The 17,914-nt window shown below is 40.8% G+C and overlaps 1 protein-coding gene across 4 annotated transcripts in view; it reads right to left on the reverse strand.

The window, feature by feature from the left end:
• The window catches only part of SPAG9 (sperm associated antigen 9), an 828,940-nt gene that overhangs the window by 191,476 nt on the left and 619,550 nt on the right, over positions 1-17,914 (reverse strand). For all 4 annotated transcript variants that reach the window (XM_053708414.1, XM_053708433.1, XM_053708441.1 and 1 more), the window contains one exon: positions 15,260-15,431. In XM_053708414.1, coding sequence (XP_053564389.1) covers positions 15,260-15,431 — 172 coding nt within the window. The remainder of the gene's footprint in view (positions 1-15,259; positions 15,432-17,914) is intronic.

Genomic DNA, 17,914 nt, shown 5'->3' on the forward strand with positions numbered 1-17,914 from the left:
TGCAGGATAGTTAAGTAATAAAATGATAATTTTCCATTGTTCTCTCTATGTATTGAGCTTTGGTGTTCCAGCCAAATAAAAGATAAGGAAGCAAGTCTGTTTACACAAACTTAGAACATAATGAGGTCTGATATCACCTTTAAGTTCAACCCATTGTAATAGACTGTGGTTTCAAAGCACAAAATCGGCTACTTTATATACACAAAGCATGAAAATGGAATTTCTCAAATATTTTATACTCTGCAGTTGGTATAACAAGTCATTTAAAATACATTAATGGAAAAACAATTTTACAGTGTACTGTGTCCCTTTCAGGACCGGGCATTTCAGACAAAAACTTCCCTAAAAGACCAGAGCATTTTTAGCATTTTTGCTATCACTACATTTAAACAGAAATAGAGCCTTTTTTTATATTTACCTATCAAAACGATATTTTTTTTTTTAGCAGACAACCCAAAGTATTGATATAGGCCCATCTCGCTCTTTAGAGCGAGATCGCGGCAGAAAGAAGCCCAGGACTGCAGCATAACGACTAGCGTCATACAGGGTACGGCACTGGTCATTAAGGGGTTAAGTGCGAGGAGAGATTGGGCATGCAGTAAAAACGAAATAAAGTATTTAATTGTTATCATTAAGGTAATAATTTTTCTTTAGTTAAATAAAACTATTTAAATTGTTATTATTAAGGTAATGACTATTTTTCTCATTCCAATAACATACTGCTGGAAAAGTTGATCAAATAAGAATGATTAACCTAATAAACTGGAGATCGTTCAACTCCCAATAATTTCATAATTATCCAAATATTTCTAATGGTATATAATTAAATCAGTCATTTTCTGATATAACTGGAGAAATATTATATTATTATAAAAAGCAAACCTTTATGTAGATAAACATGATTTAATTCGAGGTATACCAACTAGTGATTTAAATCGTGATTAACATCAATTTGATTAAAATCAAATCCACCATTATTATAATAAAAAAGTTGAAGCCATAGAAGCAGACGGGTTGAACCAGTGAAAGAGGGAATTCAAAGGCAAATTAAAATAAATCCTGCAATTTACATTAGTCGATAAATAATTAGTATGTGCATTCTGCAGTTTTATTAGCTCCCGAATTAGGGAGATGACGGCCGCTTGCAACATTTAGCTATTTTTGGAGCCAAATTTCTTGTTGTGAAAGTGCAACACACTAAGATCTGGATTTGCACAGATTTTAGTGAGGTGCACTTTCACAAGAAGAAATTTGGCTCTAGAAAGCTGAACGCTGCAAGCTGAGGGCTTCTTCCGCATTTAGCCACTAACAAATCTAACAAATACACATTCCTAATAAATAGCCATTTCCCATTATGTGCCCAAACTATATAACTGAAGTTAAAGGGACAGTCTAGTCTAAAATAAACTTTCATGATTCAGATAGGGTATGCAATTTTAAACAACTTTCCAATTCACTTTTATCACCAATTTTGTGTTCTCTTGCTTTCTTAGTTGAAAGCTAAACCTAGAAAGGTTCATATGCAAATTTCTTAGACCTTGAAGGCCGCCTCTAAGCTGAATGCATTTTGACACTTTTTCATCACTAGTGTTAGTTCATGTGAGTCATTTAGATAACACTGTGCTCACGTACGTGGAGTTACCTAGGATTAAGCACTGTTTGGCTAAAATGCAAGTCTGTCAAAAGAACTTAAATAAGGGGGGAGTCTGCAGAGGCTTAGATACAAGATAATCACAGAGGTAAAAAGTATATAAATATAACTGATGGTTATGCAAAACTAGGGAATGGGTAATAAAAGGATAATCTATCTTTTAAAACAATAAAAGCATAATTTATTTAAGAACTTACCTGATAAATTCATTTCTTTCATATTGCAAGAGTCCATGAGCTAGTGACGTATGGGATATACAATCCTACCAGGAGGAGCAAAGTTTCCCAAACCTCAAAATTCCTATAAATACACCCCTCACCACACCCACAATTCAGTTTAACGAATTGCCAAGTAGTGCGGTGATAGAAAAAAGGAGTAAAAAGCATCAAAAAAGGAATTGGAAATATAATTGTGCTTTATACAAAAAAACATAACCACCATAAAAAGGGTGGGTCTCATGGACTCTTGCCAATATGAAAGAAATTAATTTATCCGGTAAGTTCTTACATAAATTATGTTTTCTTTCATGTAATTAGCAAGAGTCCATGAGCTAGTGACGTATGGGATAGTAATAACCAAGATGTGGAACTCCACAGAAGAGTCACTAGAGAGGGAGGGATAAAATAAAAACAGCCATTTTCCGCTGAAAAAATTAAATCCACAACCAAAAGAAAAAGTTTTTATCTTAATTGAAAGAAAAATCTTTAAACATAAGCAGAGGAATCAAACTGAAACAGCTGCCTGAAGAACTTTTCTACCAAAAACTGCTTCCGAAGAGGCAAATACTTCAAAATGGTAGAATTTAGTAAATGTATGCAAAGAAGACCAAGTCGCTGCTTTGCAAATCTGATCAACTGAAGCTTCATTCTTAAAAGCCCACGAAGTGGAGACTGATCTAGTAGAATGGAGCCTGTAAAGCTTTCAAAACCAAATTAAGACTCCAAGGAGGAGAGATTGATTTAATGACAGGCTTGATACGGACCAAAGCCTGCACAAAACAGTGAATATCATGAAGCTTAGCAATCTTTCTGTCAAATAAAACAGAAAGAGCAGAGATGTGTCCCTTCAAGGAACTTGCAGACAAACCTTTATCCAAACCATCCTGAAGAAACTGTAAAATTCTAGGAATTCTAAAAGAATGCCAGGAGAATTTATGAAAAGAACACCATGAAATGTAAGTCTTCCAAACTCTATAATAAATCTTTCTAGAAACAGATTTACGAGCCTGTAACATAGTATCAATCACTGAGTCAGAGAAACCTCTATGACTAAGCACTAAGCGTTCAATTTCCATACCTTCAAATTTAATGATTTGAGATCCTGATGGAAAAACGGTCCTTGAGACAGAAGGTCTGGTCTTAAAGGAAGTGGCCAAGGTTGACAACTGGACATCCGGACAAGGTCCGCATGCCAGAGCCTGTGAGGCCATGCTGGTGCTACCAGAAACACAAACAAATGTTCCATGATGATCTTGGAGATCACTCTTGGAAGAACTAGAGGCGGGAAGATATAAGCAGGTTGGTAAAACCAAGGAACTGCTAACCCATCCACCGACTCCGCCTGAGGATCCCTGGACCTGGACAGGTACCTGGGAAGTTTATTGTTTAGATGGGAAGCCATCAGGTCTATTTCTGGAAGACCCCACATCTGAACAATCTGAAAAAACGCATCTGGATAGAGCGACCACTCCCCCGGATGTAAAGTCTGACGGCCGAGATAATCCACTTCTCAATTGTTTACACCTGGGATATGTACTGTACAAATGAGACAAGAGCTGGATTCCGCCCAAGCAAGTATCCGAGATATTTCTTTCATAGCTAGGGGACTGCGAGTCCCACCCTGATGATTGACATATGCCACAGTTGTGATATTGTCTGTCTGAAAACAAATGAATGGTTCTCTCTTCAACAGAGGCCAAACCTGAAGAGCCCTGAAAATAGCACAGAGCTCTAAAATATTGATTGGTAAGCCTCTTGAGATCTCCAAACCCCTTGTGCTGTCAGAGATCCCCAGACAGCTCCCCAACCGGAAAGACTTGCATCTGTTGTGATTACAGACCAGGTTGGATGAACAAGAGAGGCCCCTGAATTATACGGTGGTGATCTAACCACCAAGTCAGAGAAAGTTGAACATTGGGACTTAAGGATATTAATTGTGATATCTTTATATAATCCCTGGACCATTGATTCAGCATACAAAGCTGGAGAGGTCTCATATGAAAACGAGCAAAGGGGATCGCGTCATGAGACCTAAAACCTCCATGCACAAAGCCACTGAAGGGAATGATTGAGACTGAAGGTTGTGACAAGCTGAAACCAATTTCATTTATTTCTTTTCTGTTATAGACAGAGTCATGGACACTGAAATCTATCTGGAAACCTTGTCTGAGGAATCAAGGAACTTTTTGGTAAATTGATCCTCCAACCAACACTAGTTGAATCGTCAGAGATTCTGCAAAATGTAAAGACTGAGCTAGTACCAAGATATTGTCCAAATAAGGAAACACCACAATACCCTGTTCTCTGATTACAGAGAGTAGGGCACCGAGAAAAAAAATCCTTGGAGCTGTCGCTATGCCAAATGCAAGAACAACAAATTGGTAATGCTTGTCTAGAAAAGAGAATCTTCGAAACTGATAGTGGTCTGGATGAATCGGAACATGAAGATATGCATCCTGTAAGTCTATCGTAGACATATAATGAACTTGCTGAACAAAAGGCAGAATAGTCCTTATAGTCACCATTTTGAAAGTTGGCACTCTTACAAAACAGTTCAAAATGTTCAGATCCAGAACTGGCCTGAATGAATTTTCTTTCTTTGGGACAGTGAATAGATATGAATAAAACCCCAGACCCTGTTCCTGAAACGGAACTGGTAAGCTCTAGATCTGAAACATACTTCAGAAAGGCCTGAGCCTTCACTGAATTTGCAGGAACGCGTGAGAGAAAAAATCTTCTCACAGGAGGTCTTACTCTGAATCCTATTCAATACCCTTGAGAGACAATGCTCTGAATCCATTGATTTTGGACAGAATCTGCCCAAATGTATTGGAAAAATGTTAAACTGCCCCCCACCAGCTAAGTTGGAATGAGGGTCGCAACTTCATGCAGACGTGGGGGCTGGCTATGGTTTCTTAAAAGGCTTGGATTTATTCCAACTTGAAGAGGGTTTACAATTGGAACCAGATTCTTTGGGGGAAGGATTGGCTTTCTGTTCCTTATTCTGTCGAAAAGAACGAAAACGATTTAGAAAGCTTTAGATTTACCCTTAGATCTTTTATCCTGAGGTAAAAACTCCCTTCCCACCAAATAAATTGTTCCCTTGGAAAGAAAGAGATAGTAATCTAGACTTAGATACCATGACAGCATTCCAATATTTGAGCCACAAAGTTCTTCTAGCTAAAGACATAGATTTAACATCAATTTTTATGGTATCAAAAATAGCATCACAGATAAAATGATTATCATGCTGAAGCAAGCGAACAATGCTAGACAAATCAGGATCTGTTTCCTGTTACGCTAAACTTTCCAACCAAAAAGTTTATGCAGCTGCAACATCAGCCATAGAAATGGCAGGCCTGTGGAGTAACCACAGGAGGTTTATAAACAGAATTTAAACGTTTATTAGTTTTAATATCAAGAAGACTAGTTTCCACAATATCCAACATAAAAAACACCTCTTTTAACAAGGAACAAATATACTCCATCTTAAAGAGATAAGTAGATTTGTCAGTGTCAATATCTGAGGTAGGATCTTCTGAATCAGACAGATCCTCATCAGAGGATAATTCAGTAATTTCATGTTGTCAGTCATTTGAAATTTCATCAACTTTATGAGAAGTTTTAAAATACCTTTTACGTTTATTAGAAGGCGGAATAGCAGACACAGCCTACTGAATCGCATCAGAAATAAAATCTTTTATATTCACAGGGATATCATGTATCATGTACATTAGATGTTGAAGGAACAACAGGCATTGTACTAGTACTGATGGATACATTCTCTGCATGTATTATATTATTATTATTCTTTATTTATAAAGCACCAACAGATTCCGCAGCGCTGCCCATGGGTACAAGGATAACAGTACAATGGACAAACAATACGATAAGACAAAATTTTACAGACAAAAAAAGGGGGAATTGAGGGCCCTATTCCCGTGGGAACTTACAATCTAGATGGGTAGGATGGGAAACAGGAGGTGGGGACGGCAAAGGTGAGAATGATATTAGTGAGGAGAGAGGGCAGACGTTAGTTAAGTTAGTATGTTAATAAGTCGGGTGATAAGCTTCCCTGAACAGAAAGGTCTTTAGGGAACGTTTAAAGGAGGAGAGGTTAGGGGCAAGACCGACAGCACAAGGAAGTGCGTTCCAGAGGGTTGGTGCCGCCCGAGAGGTCCTGTAGTCTAGCATGAGAGGAGGTGATGGTAGAGGACACAAGAAGCAGGTCATTGTTGGATCTTAGGGGGCGGACAGGAGTGTATTTGTTGATAAGTGAGGACAGGTAGGGTGGGGCAGCATTGGTGAGGGCTTTGTAGGTCGGAGTGAGAATAAAAGCTTATCATGACAACTATTACATACTACAGATGCACTTAGCTTTGGTAGAACTGTTATCAGGCCGCAGGTTTCTGAGACAGGATCAGATCGAGACATCTTGCATATGTAAGAGAAAAAACAACATATAAAGCAAAATTATCAATTTCCTTATATGGCAGTTTCAGAAATGGGAAAAAAAATGCAAACAGCATAGCTGTCAGGGGTTTTTCCCTGTTGCATTTGCCATGTGCTGCTGGCAGCCATTTTACTCACCTCTCTTCCTGACTATGGTGCATTGTGGGGGATGCTGCTCATTTCCTGCACTTCCTTTTATGGCCAGACTGGTGTAAATCATCCATGTGAGACAGGATGCAGTCTCAGAATTATTATTTAAAGGGCCTCTGTTCAGTATGCTTTGCCTTTGCGTTGTCTCAGACCTGTTTGTGAGAGTTTCTGTGTATTACCTGGTGGCTGTTTTCCTTGTTCCTGATTCTGGCTCATCTGACTATTCGCTTTGGCTGCTGACTCGGCTCGTCTGACTACCAGCTCTGGTTTTGACTCCTGGCTTGTTATTTGACTTGTGTACTTTTTATTATTTTTGCTATTAATAAAGGTGTGATTATTTTTGCACTTCTCGTCTCAGTCTGATTCCTGGCACTCTGACATTACGCAAAGACCATGAACCCTGATGGTGCTAATAATCCACCTTTACCTGCCATCACTTCCAGGATGGATGAACAGGATTATCGCTTGGATCAATTTGCACTAGCCCTGCAAACCCGCACTGCACATTTGGACCAAAGTGTCCCGCAAGTTATGGCTGCTCCTGTTTCCGCTGCTGCACCTATGCCTACCAGGAGCATGTCCGGTTCTGCACCTCTACCTCAGCGATATGGAGGCGATCCTATTCAATGCAGAGGGTTTTTGAACCAGTTGGGAATTTACTTTGAGATGTTACCTCAGGCATTTTCCTCTGACAGAGCTAAGGTGGGATTTCTCATCTCGTTACTCTCTGACACAGCTCTTGCCTGGGCTAATCCCTTGTGGGAGACTAATAAACCTGTGATTTCAAATTACCCTGAATTTGTGGCCTCCTTTCGAAGGGTATTTGATGTTCCGGCTGGCTCCTCCTCTGCTGCTAAATGACTCATGTCCATTCAGCAAGGTATAAGATCTGTTGCTCAGTATGCTATTGAGTTCCGTACGCTTGCCGCAGAAGTAGGTTGCAACAGTGAAGCCCTTGTTGCCGCCTTCTTTCATGGGCTCTCTGATGTGATTAAAGCTGAAGTTGCTGCCAGAGATTTACCAGAGGATCTCGAGGCATTGGTGTCTTTTTTTATCCTAATTGACATTAGACTCAGAGAGAGGCCCTCTTTCAAGGAGCGCTTGCGGAAGCCTCCTGTTCCGTTGTCTCCTACATGTTCGTTCCCACCCATGCCTCCCTCTCCTCCCATGCCTCCTGGTCCTGATTCACCAGGTAATGCTGAGACGATGCAGCTGGGATTCACGGGTCTCTCTGCGGCGGAGAGGGCATTTAGGAGGAGGGAGGGGCTATGCCTCTATTGTGGGTTACAGGGTCACCTTTTGAAGTCTTGTCCTACATGGCCGGGAAACGCTCACACCTAAGGTCCTGTCGTGGGCAGACCTTGAGTCGTTTATCCTCGTCCCCAGAACCGCTTAAGGAGAAACCTCTGGTCACGGTTGTCCTTTCCTGGGTAGACTCCTCCATAGTCACTCAGGCTCTTGTTGACTTCGGTGCTGCGGGCTATTTCATTGACAGTGCTTTTGTATCAAAGCACTCCATTCCTGTTTTGCCTAGGTCCGTTCTGCTTGCTATTGAGGCCATTGATGGCAGGCCCATTCAACCCGCACTCGTTACTCACGAAAATGCTCCGTTGTGCATGGCTGTTGGGGGCTCTCCATTCTGAAACCCTCCAGTTCCAGGTGATAAACTCTCTGCATTTTCTGGTTGTTTTGGGTTATCCCTGGCTCCAAAGCACAATCCCAGTCTCCACTGGCACAGGTCAGAAATTTTGTCGTGGTCCCCGCAATGTATTTCCACTTGTCTTCGGAAACCAGTTAAAGTCTTGTACACTTCTTCGGTATCTCAATTGCCAGAGGAGTACCGAGAGTTCCTAGACGTGTTTGACAAGGTGCGTGCCGGTACGTTGCCTCCTCACCTTACGACTGTGCCATAGACCTGCAACCCGGAGCCATTCCTCCTCGGGGCCGGGTGTACCCTCTGTCTGTTGCAGAGAATTGTGCTATGGAGGAGTATGTTGCCGATGCTCTGTCGCGGGGGATCATCCGCAAATCCTGCTCTCCTGCAGGGGCTGGCTACTTCTTTGTGAAGAAAAAGGGTGGCGAGTTAAGACCATGTATCGATTAGAGGGTTCTTAATCGTCTTACCATTAAGAATGCTTACCCTATTCCGCTTATTACGGAACTCTTTGACCACCTCAAGAGAGCTACGGTCTTTACTAAACTTGATTTGAGAGGAGCGTACAATCTCGTTAGGATTAAGGAGGGCCACAAATGGAAAACAGCATTTAACACCAGGAGCGGGCATTATGAGTATCTTGTAATGCCCTTTGGCCTATGTAATGCTCCTGCTGTTTTTCAGGAATTTATTAATGATGTCCTATGAGATATGTTGAAACAGTGTGTTGTGGTGTACTTAGACGACACAGGAGAGAGAAAAGAATTGGATGGAGCACCGGCAGTTAAAAAATATAGTCTTTATTCGAAAATCCTTAAAACAAAAAGGATAAAAAGGATAACAGGATGTATTGTAACAAAAAGAGTCAGCTCACACAGCTGACATGTTTCGGCTGGATGCCGTTCTCAAAGCTGCTAACCTGTGTGGGAATCTTCCCACCTTTAAAAACACAACACATGACTCTCATTGGACAAAAATAAATTGCACTATTTAACTCATTCAGTGCACATTAACCATTTTACGTTACATGTTAACAAACAATTGAAATGAAATGTGGATCTATTTCCATGATTAGAACACAAAAACACTCATATTTACTAAGCTTACCCTATAAACCCTGTGACTATCTACATAAATAGATTCCTCTCTAAAATAATCTGTGTTGAACTTAAGTTTTTTAATAGTCATGGTATATTGACATAGATGGACACTCAGTGTGGTTTAATTAGAATTTGTGTTACTAAATTTGCCATGTGCAGGAAATAACTGGCTTAGAACCCCTTACTATCAGTGTGTCAGATAATTATAATCCTTAGAACAGATCTGATGTATGGATACCTCCCCTTTTACATGTGGGGCATTCATCCTCCAGCCTGTTTTTTTAGAGGCCAGTACTACATGTATATTATTCTAAACTCAAAGAAGAGGGAGGGAATAGCTAACTCTAATTATATAGGCATATCCCTGCTATATCTGGCCACCAGGTTTGCATATATCAAGTCATGTAGAATTAGGCCATAATAATTACTCCAATAATATAACTGATGCCAGACATAGCAAAAGAAAGCAACACAAATATGGGTTATCATAGCTAATCTCTCAGGACCAAATTTCTGAACCATTAGCATATCAGTTAATCCAAACCATAATGGATGTTGTAGACACTTGGCACATATTTTATTAAAATTTGTTTGTATCACTGGCATCATTGTGATGAAAATTAAAGCTCATTAACTGCTATTAGTACTTTAGTAAAATACCAAGTACTAGTGGATAATGAATATAGTTATGATATATCGCATCACTGATCAATTAGACCACCGATTACTCCCAATAGTTAATCAGATCGTACATTGAATTCAAACCCTGGGGGTGTCTTGTTTTCAACGTAAAGATCCAAAAGATCTCTCTTTTGGCTAGTAAAAGATCTCTGTCCCCCCCCCCCTTGGTGGTTTGAGTACCTTTTCAATGCAAGTCCAGCGGAAGGTATCTGCACTTTTTCCATGGGCATTAGTGAAACGTTGGACCAGGGGAGTGCTGGCCTTCCCTATCCTAATGCTGGAAAGGTGCTCTCTGATACGAGACCTGACCTCCCTTGTAGTGAGGCCTATGTATTGTATTCCGCACATTTCACAATAAGCAAGATATATAGTATGTGTTGTTCTGCAATTTAGACACATATTTTGGTAAATACCTCACCAGTGACAAATGAGGCAAATTGATTCCCTGTCTGTACCTTCTCGCAAGTGACACAATCCCTGTTATGACACTTGAACATCCCCTTTTGAGTAAGCCAAGAGGACTCCTGTGTTTCATTCTTACTGATTTTTGTCGGCGCTACTAGATTACCTAGGATTTTATTCCTCCTGTAGGAGAAGTGGCATGACTTCAATGACAGGTCTGCCAAACCCTCGTCTGCCTTTAGCAGTGGTAAGTGCTTTTTAATAACATCACAGATTAGTGTATACTGTTCTGAGTAATCAGTGACCAAATATAACTCATCCCTGGAGCTGCCCGCCTTTCTGTTTTTTTTTAGGCTTGGGGCACAGGAGATCTTTTCTATCCATACCCCTCACTTCCTCTAGGGCCCGATTCACCAGGGTTTTATGATAGCCCCTTTTCTGCAATCTCTTGGAGAGTAATGCAGCTTCCTCCTCAAAATCCGAATTTAGCAAACAGTTGCGTTTCAAACGAGTAAACTGTCCCTTGACATTGCCCCTAAATACTCCTTTAGGGTGGCTACTTTTAGAGTGCAGCAATGTATTGCCTGATATTGGCTTTCTATATGCTGTGGTGTGAATTTTTTCACCAATCACTCCCCGCAAGGTAACATCCAGATAATTGATGTGAGAGGAACTGAATTCAAAGGTGAAACCCAAACCTAAATCATCGTTATTCAATGCCTCCACAAAAGTGGTAAGTTCGGTTTCATCACCATTCCAAATAAATAGGAGGTCGTCAATGAACCTCCTATAAAACACTATCTTTGAGCTGAGGGGGTTCCCACCTCCATAGATGTGGTCCTTCTCCCACCAACCCATGTAAAGGTTGGCGTACGAGGGGGCAAATTTGGCCCCCATCGCAGTCCCACAAATCTGGAGGTAGTACACCCCCTCAAACTCAAAGTAGTTATGCGACAATAGAAATTCAGCCATTTGACGACATCCTCATACACTCACCCACACTTGAGGCTCATCATTCTTATGTTACACGGGTTCTTCAGAAACTACGTGAGAACGGCCTGTTTTGTAAACTCGAGAAATGTGAGTTTCATCAGACTCAAGTAACCTTCCTAGGTTATGTTATCTCCATTGCAGGGTTCTCCATGGATCTGACAAGTTATCTGCAGTTCTGCAGTGGCCTCACCCAGTTGGTCTTCAGTCTATTCAACGTTTTTTGGGGTTCGCCAATTACTATAGAAAGTTTATTAAAAATGTTCTTCCTTGGTCAAACCTCTCACAGACATGACCCGTAAAGAGAATGATCCACTTCATTGGTCACCTTCTGCCATTAAGGCCTTTGATAGTCTTAAGACTGCCTTTGCTGCGGGCTCCAGTCCTGGCTAATCCTAACCCTGTCCTGCCTTTCGTTCTTGAGGTCGATGCGTCTGAGACTGGAGTAGGTGCCCTCTTGTCTCAACGTCCTACGCCTGATGGTTCCTTGCATCCGTGTGGTTTCTTCTCTAAGAAATTGTCTCCAGCGGAGTGCAATTATGAAACTGGCGACAGGGAATTACTGGCCATAATTTTGGCACTTAAGGAATGGAGGCATCTTCTCAAGGGTACTAGCGTGCCAGTGCTCATTCTTACTGACCACAAGAATTTAACTTATCTATCTGAAACAAAACGTTTGTCGCCCCGACAGGTCAGATGGGAGCTATTTTTGTCTAGTTTTAATTATGTGGTTTCCTACCTGCCTGGTAATAAGAATGTTAGGGCTGATGCCCTCTCTCGACAATTTTCGCCTCTGTCCAAGGAGGAGTCTGTACCTACTCCTGTTATACCTCCTGACCATATTTTGGCTACCATACGTACTAATTTGACTTCTCCCTTGGGGGAGGAGATCCTGGCTGCACAAACCACTGCACCTCCTGAGAAACCTAGAGGTAAGTGTTTTGTTCCTGAGAATCTTCAAACTAAACTTTTGCACACTTACCACTATCCTAAAGCCGCAGGTCACCCAGGCAAGAAACAAAAGATTTGGTCTGTCACTCGACAATTCTGGTGGCCAGGTCTTCGTTCTGATGTTGCTGCGTATGTTGCCACCTGCTCAGTTTGTGCACAGAATAAGACTCCTGGACATCTTCCTGTGGGTCTTCTTCAACCTATTGCTAATGGTGAGCGTCCTTGGACACATCTTTCCATGGACTTCATTGTCGAGCTCTCTGTTTCCAATGGCAATACTGTTATCCTTATGGTGGTTGACCATTTTTCTAAAATGTTACATTGCATTCCCTTGATGAAGTTGCCTACCACTCAGGAGCTTGCTTCAATTTTTGCCCGGGAGGTCTTCCGTTTACATGGGTTACCCAAGGAGATAGTGTCGGACTGGGGTAGCCAGTTTGTCTCCAGATTTTGGCGTTCCTTTTGTGCTCAAATGGGGATACAGCTTTCCTTCTCCTCTGCATATCACCCTCAATCCAATGGGGCTGCGGAACGGTCTAATCAAGCTCTGGAAAAGTGCCTCCGTTGCTATATCTCAGATCACCACAATAATTGGTCTGAACTGTTACCTTGGGCAGAGTTTGCTTGTAATAGTGCTATTAATGCTTCCTCCAAGTTATCCCCGTTCATGGCGAATTATGGGTTTCAACCATCCTTGTTGCCCGATTCATTCATGTCTCAGGGTATTCCGGCTTTGGAGGAGCATCTCCGGTAACCCCGTTCCACGTGGCTGCAGATTCAGGATTGCCTTCATCGTTCTATGCAGCACCAAAAGTTCCAGGCTGATCGTAGGCGTCTGCCAAAACCTTCCTACCAGGTTGGTGAGAGAGTTTGGCTGTCCTCCCGCAACTTGAACCTTCGTGTGCCTTTCAATAAATTGGCTCCCCGTTATGTTGGTCCTTTTCGAATACTCCGACGGGTTAATCCTGTGGCCTACGCTCCTGACCTTCCTCCTGCTATGCGCATCTCCAATGTTTTTCATGTCTCCCTCTTGAAACCATTGGTTTGTAATCGGCTTACCACTGTGTTGCCTCGTACCCGTCCAATCTTTATTGACAACCATGAGGAGTATGAGGTCAGCAGCATTACTGACTCTCGTATGTCCAGGGGCCGTGTACAGTATTTGGTTCACTGGAGGAGCGTTCTTGGGTTCCCTCCTCTGATGTTCATGCGCCCGCCCTCCTCCGTGCCTTCCATGCCCGTTTCCCCAATAAGCCTTTTGTCCTCCCGCGGGGGAGAGGTCATTGAGGGGAGGGCTCTGTCAGGGTTTTTTCCCTGTTGTATTTGCCATGTGCTGCTGGCAGCCATTTTACTCACCTCTCTTCCTGACTATGGTGCATTGTGGGGGATGCTGATCATTTCCTGCACTTCCTTTTATGGCCAGACTGGTGTGCATCATCCATGTGAGACAGGATGCAGTCTCAGAATTGTGATGTCATCACTTATTATTTAAAGGACCACTGCTCAGTATGCTTTGACTTTGCGTTGTCTCAGACCTGTTTGTGAGAGTTCCTGTGTATTACCTGGCTGCCTGATGTCCTTTGTGGTTCCTGATCCCTAGCTTCCTGACTCTGCTGTTTTCCTTGTTCCTGATTCCGGCTCGTCTGACTATTTCGCTTTGGCTCCTGACTCGGCTCGTCTGACTACCAGCTCTGGTTTGGACTCCTGGCTTGTTATTTGACTTGTGGACTTTTCATTATTTTTTGCTATTAATAAAGGTGTGATTATTTTTGCACTTCTCGTCTCAGTCTGATTCCTGGCACCCTGACAATAGCCCTCTGAGCATAGAAAAAGGCATGAAGCATAGAGGCAGTGGGGTTTAAATAATTAAATGATTTGGCGCCAAGTATGACGCACAATGCAAAATGAAATTTTTTTGCCGCTAACATTCGTAAATGACGCAACTCGCATCATGGCAGACACAACCTTGCAAGGAAACCCTGTGTCAACTAAGACGCCGGAAATGATGAATTTGCGTCACCGAACGTACCCTCGCGCCAAAAAATTCTCGCGCCAAGAATGACGCAATAAACATCAGCATTTTGCGACCTTGCAAGCCTAATTTTGCCGGCGAAAATTTATGAAAAAGCAGTCAATTTGAAGACAGACTATACCCCAGGTAAGAAAGAATAACTTCCTAATATGTTTCCCAATTTTGAAACTGTTAGTCTGCAAAGGGAAATATACATAAACCTGACTCATGGCAAATACAAGTACAATACATATATTTAAAACTTTATATTAATTCATTAAGTGCCAAACCCTAGCTGAGAGTGTCTTAAGTAATGAAAACATACTTACCGAAAGACACCCATCCACATATAGCAGATAGCCAAACCAGTACTGAAACAGTAACAGTAGAGGTAATGGAATATAAGAGTATATTGTCGATCTGAAAAGGTAGGAAGGAGATTAATCTCTACGACCGATAACAGAGAACCTATGAAATAGATCTCCGTGAGGGAAACCATTGCATTCAATAGGTGATACTCCCTTCACATCCCTCTGACATTCACTGTACTCAGAGGAAACAGGCTTCAAAATGCAGAGAAGCGCATATCACAGAAGAAAATCAAGCACAAACTTACTTCACCACCTCCATAGGAGGCAAAATTTGTAAAACTGAATTGTGGGTGTGGTGAGGGGTGTATTTATAGGCATTTTGAAGTTTGGGAAACTTTGCCCCTCCTGGTAGGATTGTATATCACATATGTCACTAGCTCATGGATTCTTGCCAATTACATGAAAGAAAATTGTGATGTACACTGTCCCTTTAATTATAACATTTACTGTTACTTAAAAAGGTCACCTTCATAATCTCTACATTTCTAGAATTAAAGCTGTGTATGAATAATTACAATGGGTAACATGCGTGTATCTATGCAGTGGAAAATATATACTGGATGGAAAAAATATAAATGTTGCAGCTGCAAATCAATTTAAATTAGGCACAAAATAGTTAACACCTTACCTGGTACACTTGCTATACAGAGGACATGAGAATTGCAAACAATGAAACTATCAAGCATATTTCCAGGATCATTTGCATCAACGATGATAACTTTTGTTGAGGAGTGTGTACTTGTGCAAATCCACACAAGGCTGGATAACTCATCCTGGTGCCGGAGCTCTTTTTGCTGCAACTTTAATATGAAAAGGACAGTTAACACTTTGAAAATGTAATCTAAAATAATTAAATATGTAGAGTAAAATAATTAACAGATGAAAGTCGTCTGATCAGCCCTATGTCACAAAAAGGGTAAAGTCACAAGATCCGGTTGCCAGGAATCCAGTATTCAACTAGACAGCCCAGGATTTTAGCAAGCTGGCCAGTAAAATCTATTAAAAAAATACTTAAAGGGACATTATACACTAGATTTGTTTTAGCTTAAATGTTTTGTAGATGATCCATTTATATAGCACATTACAAGTTTTTTTTATTTTTTTATAGTTTTGCTTATTTTTAAATAACACTGAGCTGACTCCTAACCAAGCCCCAAAGTTTTAGAAGTACTGTTGTCTACCTACTCCCGCTTGCTCCTGTTTGTGTAAAGGGTCTTTACATATGCAGAGGAAGGGGGAAGTCCTGCTCTCACCCACTTTTAGTTGGTGTTCCAGCTAACCTTTTCAACAGAGCTAAACTGGGAGCTTCTAAGTAAGTTTTAAACAGGTTATATACTGGATTTTTAGATCAGTATCTGTGCATATTATTCTTTCTAGTAGTGTCTATTACATGCAGTTATATATAAATTGGTGTATACTGTCCCTTTAAATGACCAGTATTTTTTTAAAGTCCCTGCGTTTTAAATAGACTCAATATGACTCAAAGCATTACAGATATGGAACAGAAAGAGGCAAGGGGCAGTCAAATTACTTCAGTTTTCGTAAGGTAAAATATTTATTTGTAAGGTAAAATATTTATTTGTATGTTACTGACAGATGATGGGTTAAAGTGACTGCTTAGTTGTTAAAAATATGTATATAGGGATCAAGCGTAGGGGCTAAGGTAAAGCTTTGGGAGAGGCATTGTGTGATACCACCAAGGCCGGATCGGCCTACGAAGATACCAGGAGATTTCCTGGTGGGCTGCAGCAGATGGGGCTGTAAAGCCATAATTTAAATGGTGATGAATGGATGAAATTGGGCTTTAGAGTGCATATAACAACAATCTGGAATTTTTTTTTTTTTATACAAACTAATATAACATAATTTATGTAAGAACTTACCTGATAAATTCATTTCTTTCATATTAGCAAGAGTCCATGAGCTAGTGACGTATGGGATATACATTCCTACCAGGAGGGGTAAAGTTTCCCAAACCTCAAAATGCCTATAAATACACCCCTCACCACACCCACAAATCAGTTTAACGAATAGCCAAGAAGTGGGGTGATAAGAAAAAAGTGTGAAGCATAAATATAAGGAATTGGAATAATTGTGCTTTATATAAAAAAAATCATCACCACCACAAAAAAAGGGTGGGCCTCATGGACTCTTGCTAATATGAAAGAAATTAATTTATCAGGTAAGTTCTTACATAAATTATGTTTTCTTTCATGTAATTAGCAAGAGTCCATGAGCTAGTGACGTATGGGATAATGACTACCCAAGATGTGGATCTTCCACGCAAGAGTCACTAGAGAGGGAGGGATAAAATAAAGACAGCCAATTCCGCTGAAAAAAATCCACACCCAAAAATAAAGTTTAAATCTTATAAAGAAAAAAACTGAAAATATAAGCAGAAGATTCAAACTGAAACAGCTGCCTGAAGTACTTTTCTACCAAAGACAGCTTCAGAAGAAGAAAATACATCAAAATGGTAGAATTTAGTAAAAGTATGCAAAGAAGACCAAGTTGCTGCTTTGCAAATCTGATCAACCGAAGCTTCATTCCTAAACGCCCAGGAAGTAGAAACTGACCTAGTAGAATGAGCTGTAATCCTTTGAGGCAGAGTTTTACCCGACTCAACATAAGCATGATGAATTAAAGATTTCAACCAAGATGCCAAAGAAATGGCAGAGGCCTTCTGACCTTTCCTAGAACCGGAAAAGATAACAAATAGACTAGAAGTCTTTCGGAAATTCTTAGTAGCTTCAACCTAATATTTCAAAGCTCTAACTACATCCAAAGAATGCAATGATTTCTCCTTAGAATTCTTAGGATTAGGACATAATGAAGGAACCACAATTTCTCTACTAATGTTGTTGGAATTCACAACCTTAGGTAAAAATTTAAAAGAAGTTCGCAACACCGCCTTATCCTGGTGAAAAATCAGAAAAGGAGACTCACAAGAAAGAGCAGATAATTCAGAGACTATTGTGGCAGAAGAGATGGCCAAAAGGAACAAAACTTTCCAAGAAAGTAATTTAATGTCCAATGAATGCATAGGTTCAAACGGAGGAGCTTGAAGAGCCCTCAGAACCAAATTCAAACTCCAAGGAGGAGAAATTGACTTAATGACAGGTTTTATACGAACCAAAGCTTGTACAAAACAATGAATATCAGGAAGATTAGCAATCTTTCTGTGAAAAAGAACAGAAAGAGCAGAGATTTGTCCTTTCAAGGAACTTGCAGACAAACCTTATCCAAACCATCCTGAAGAAACTGTAAAATTCTCGGAATTCTA

The sequence above is a fragment of the Bombina bombina genome, chromosome 1 (genome assembly GCF_027579735.1).
Source record: "Bombina bombina isolate aBomBom1 chromosome 1, aBomBom1.pri, whole genome shotgun sequence".
Taxonomy (NCBI): Eukaryota; Metazoa; Chordata; class Amphibia; order Anura; family Bombinatoridae; genus Bombina; species Bombina bombina.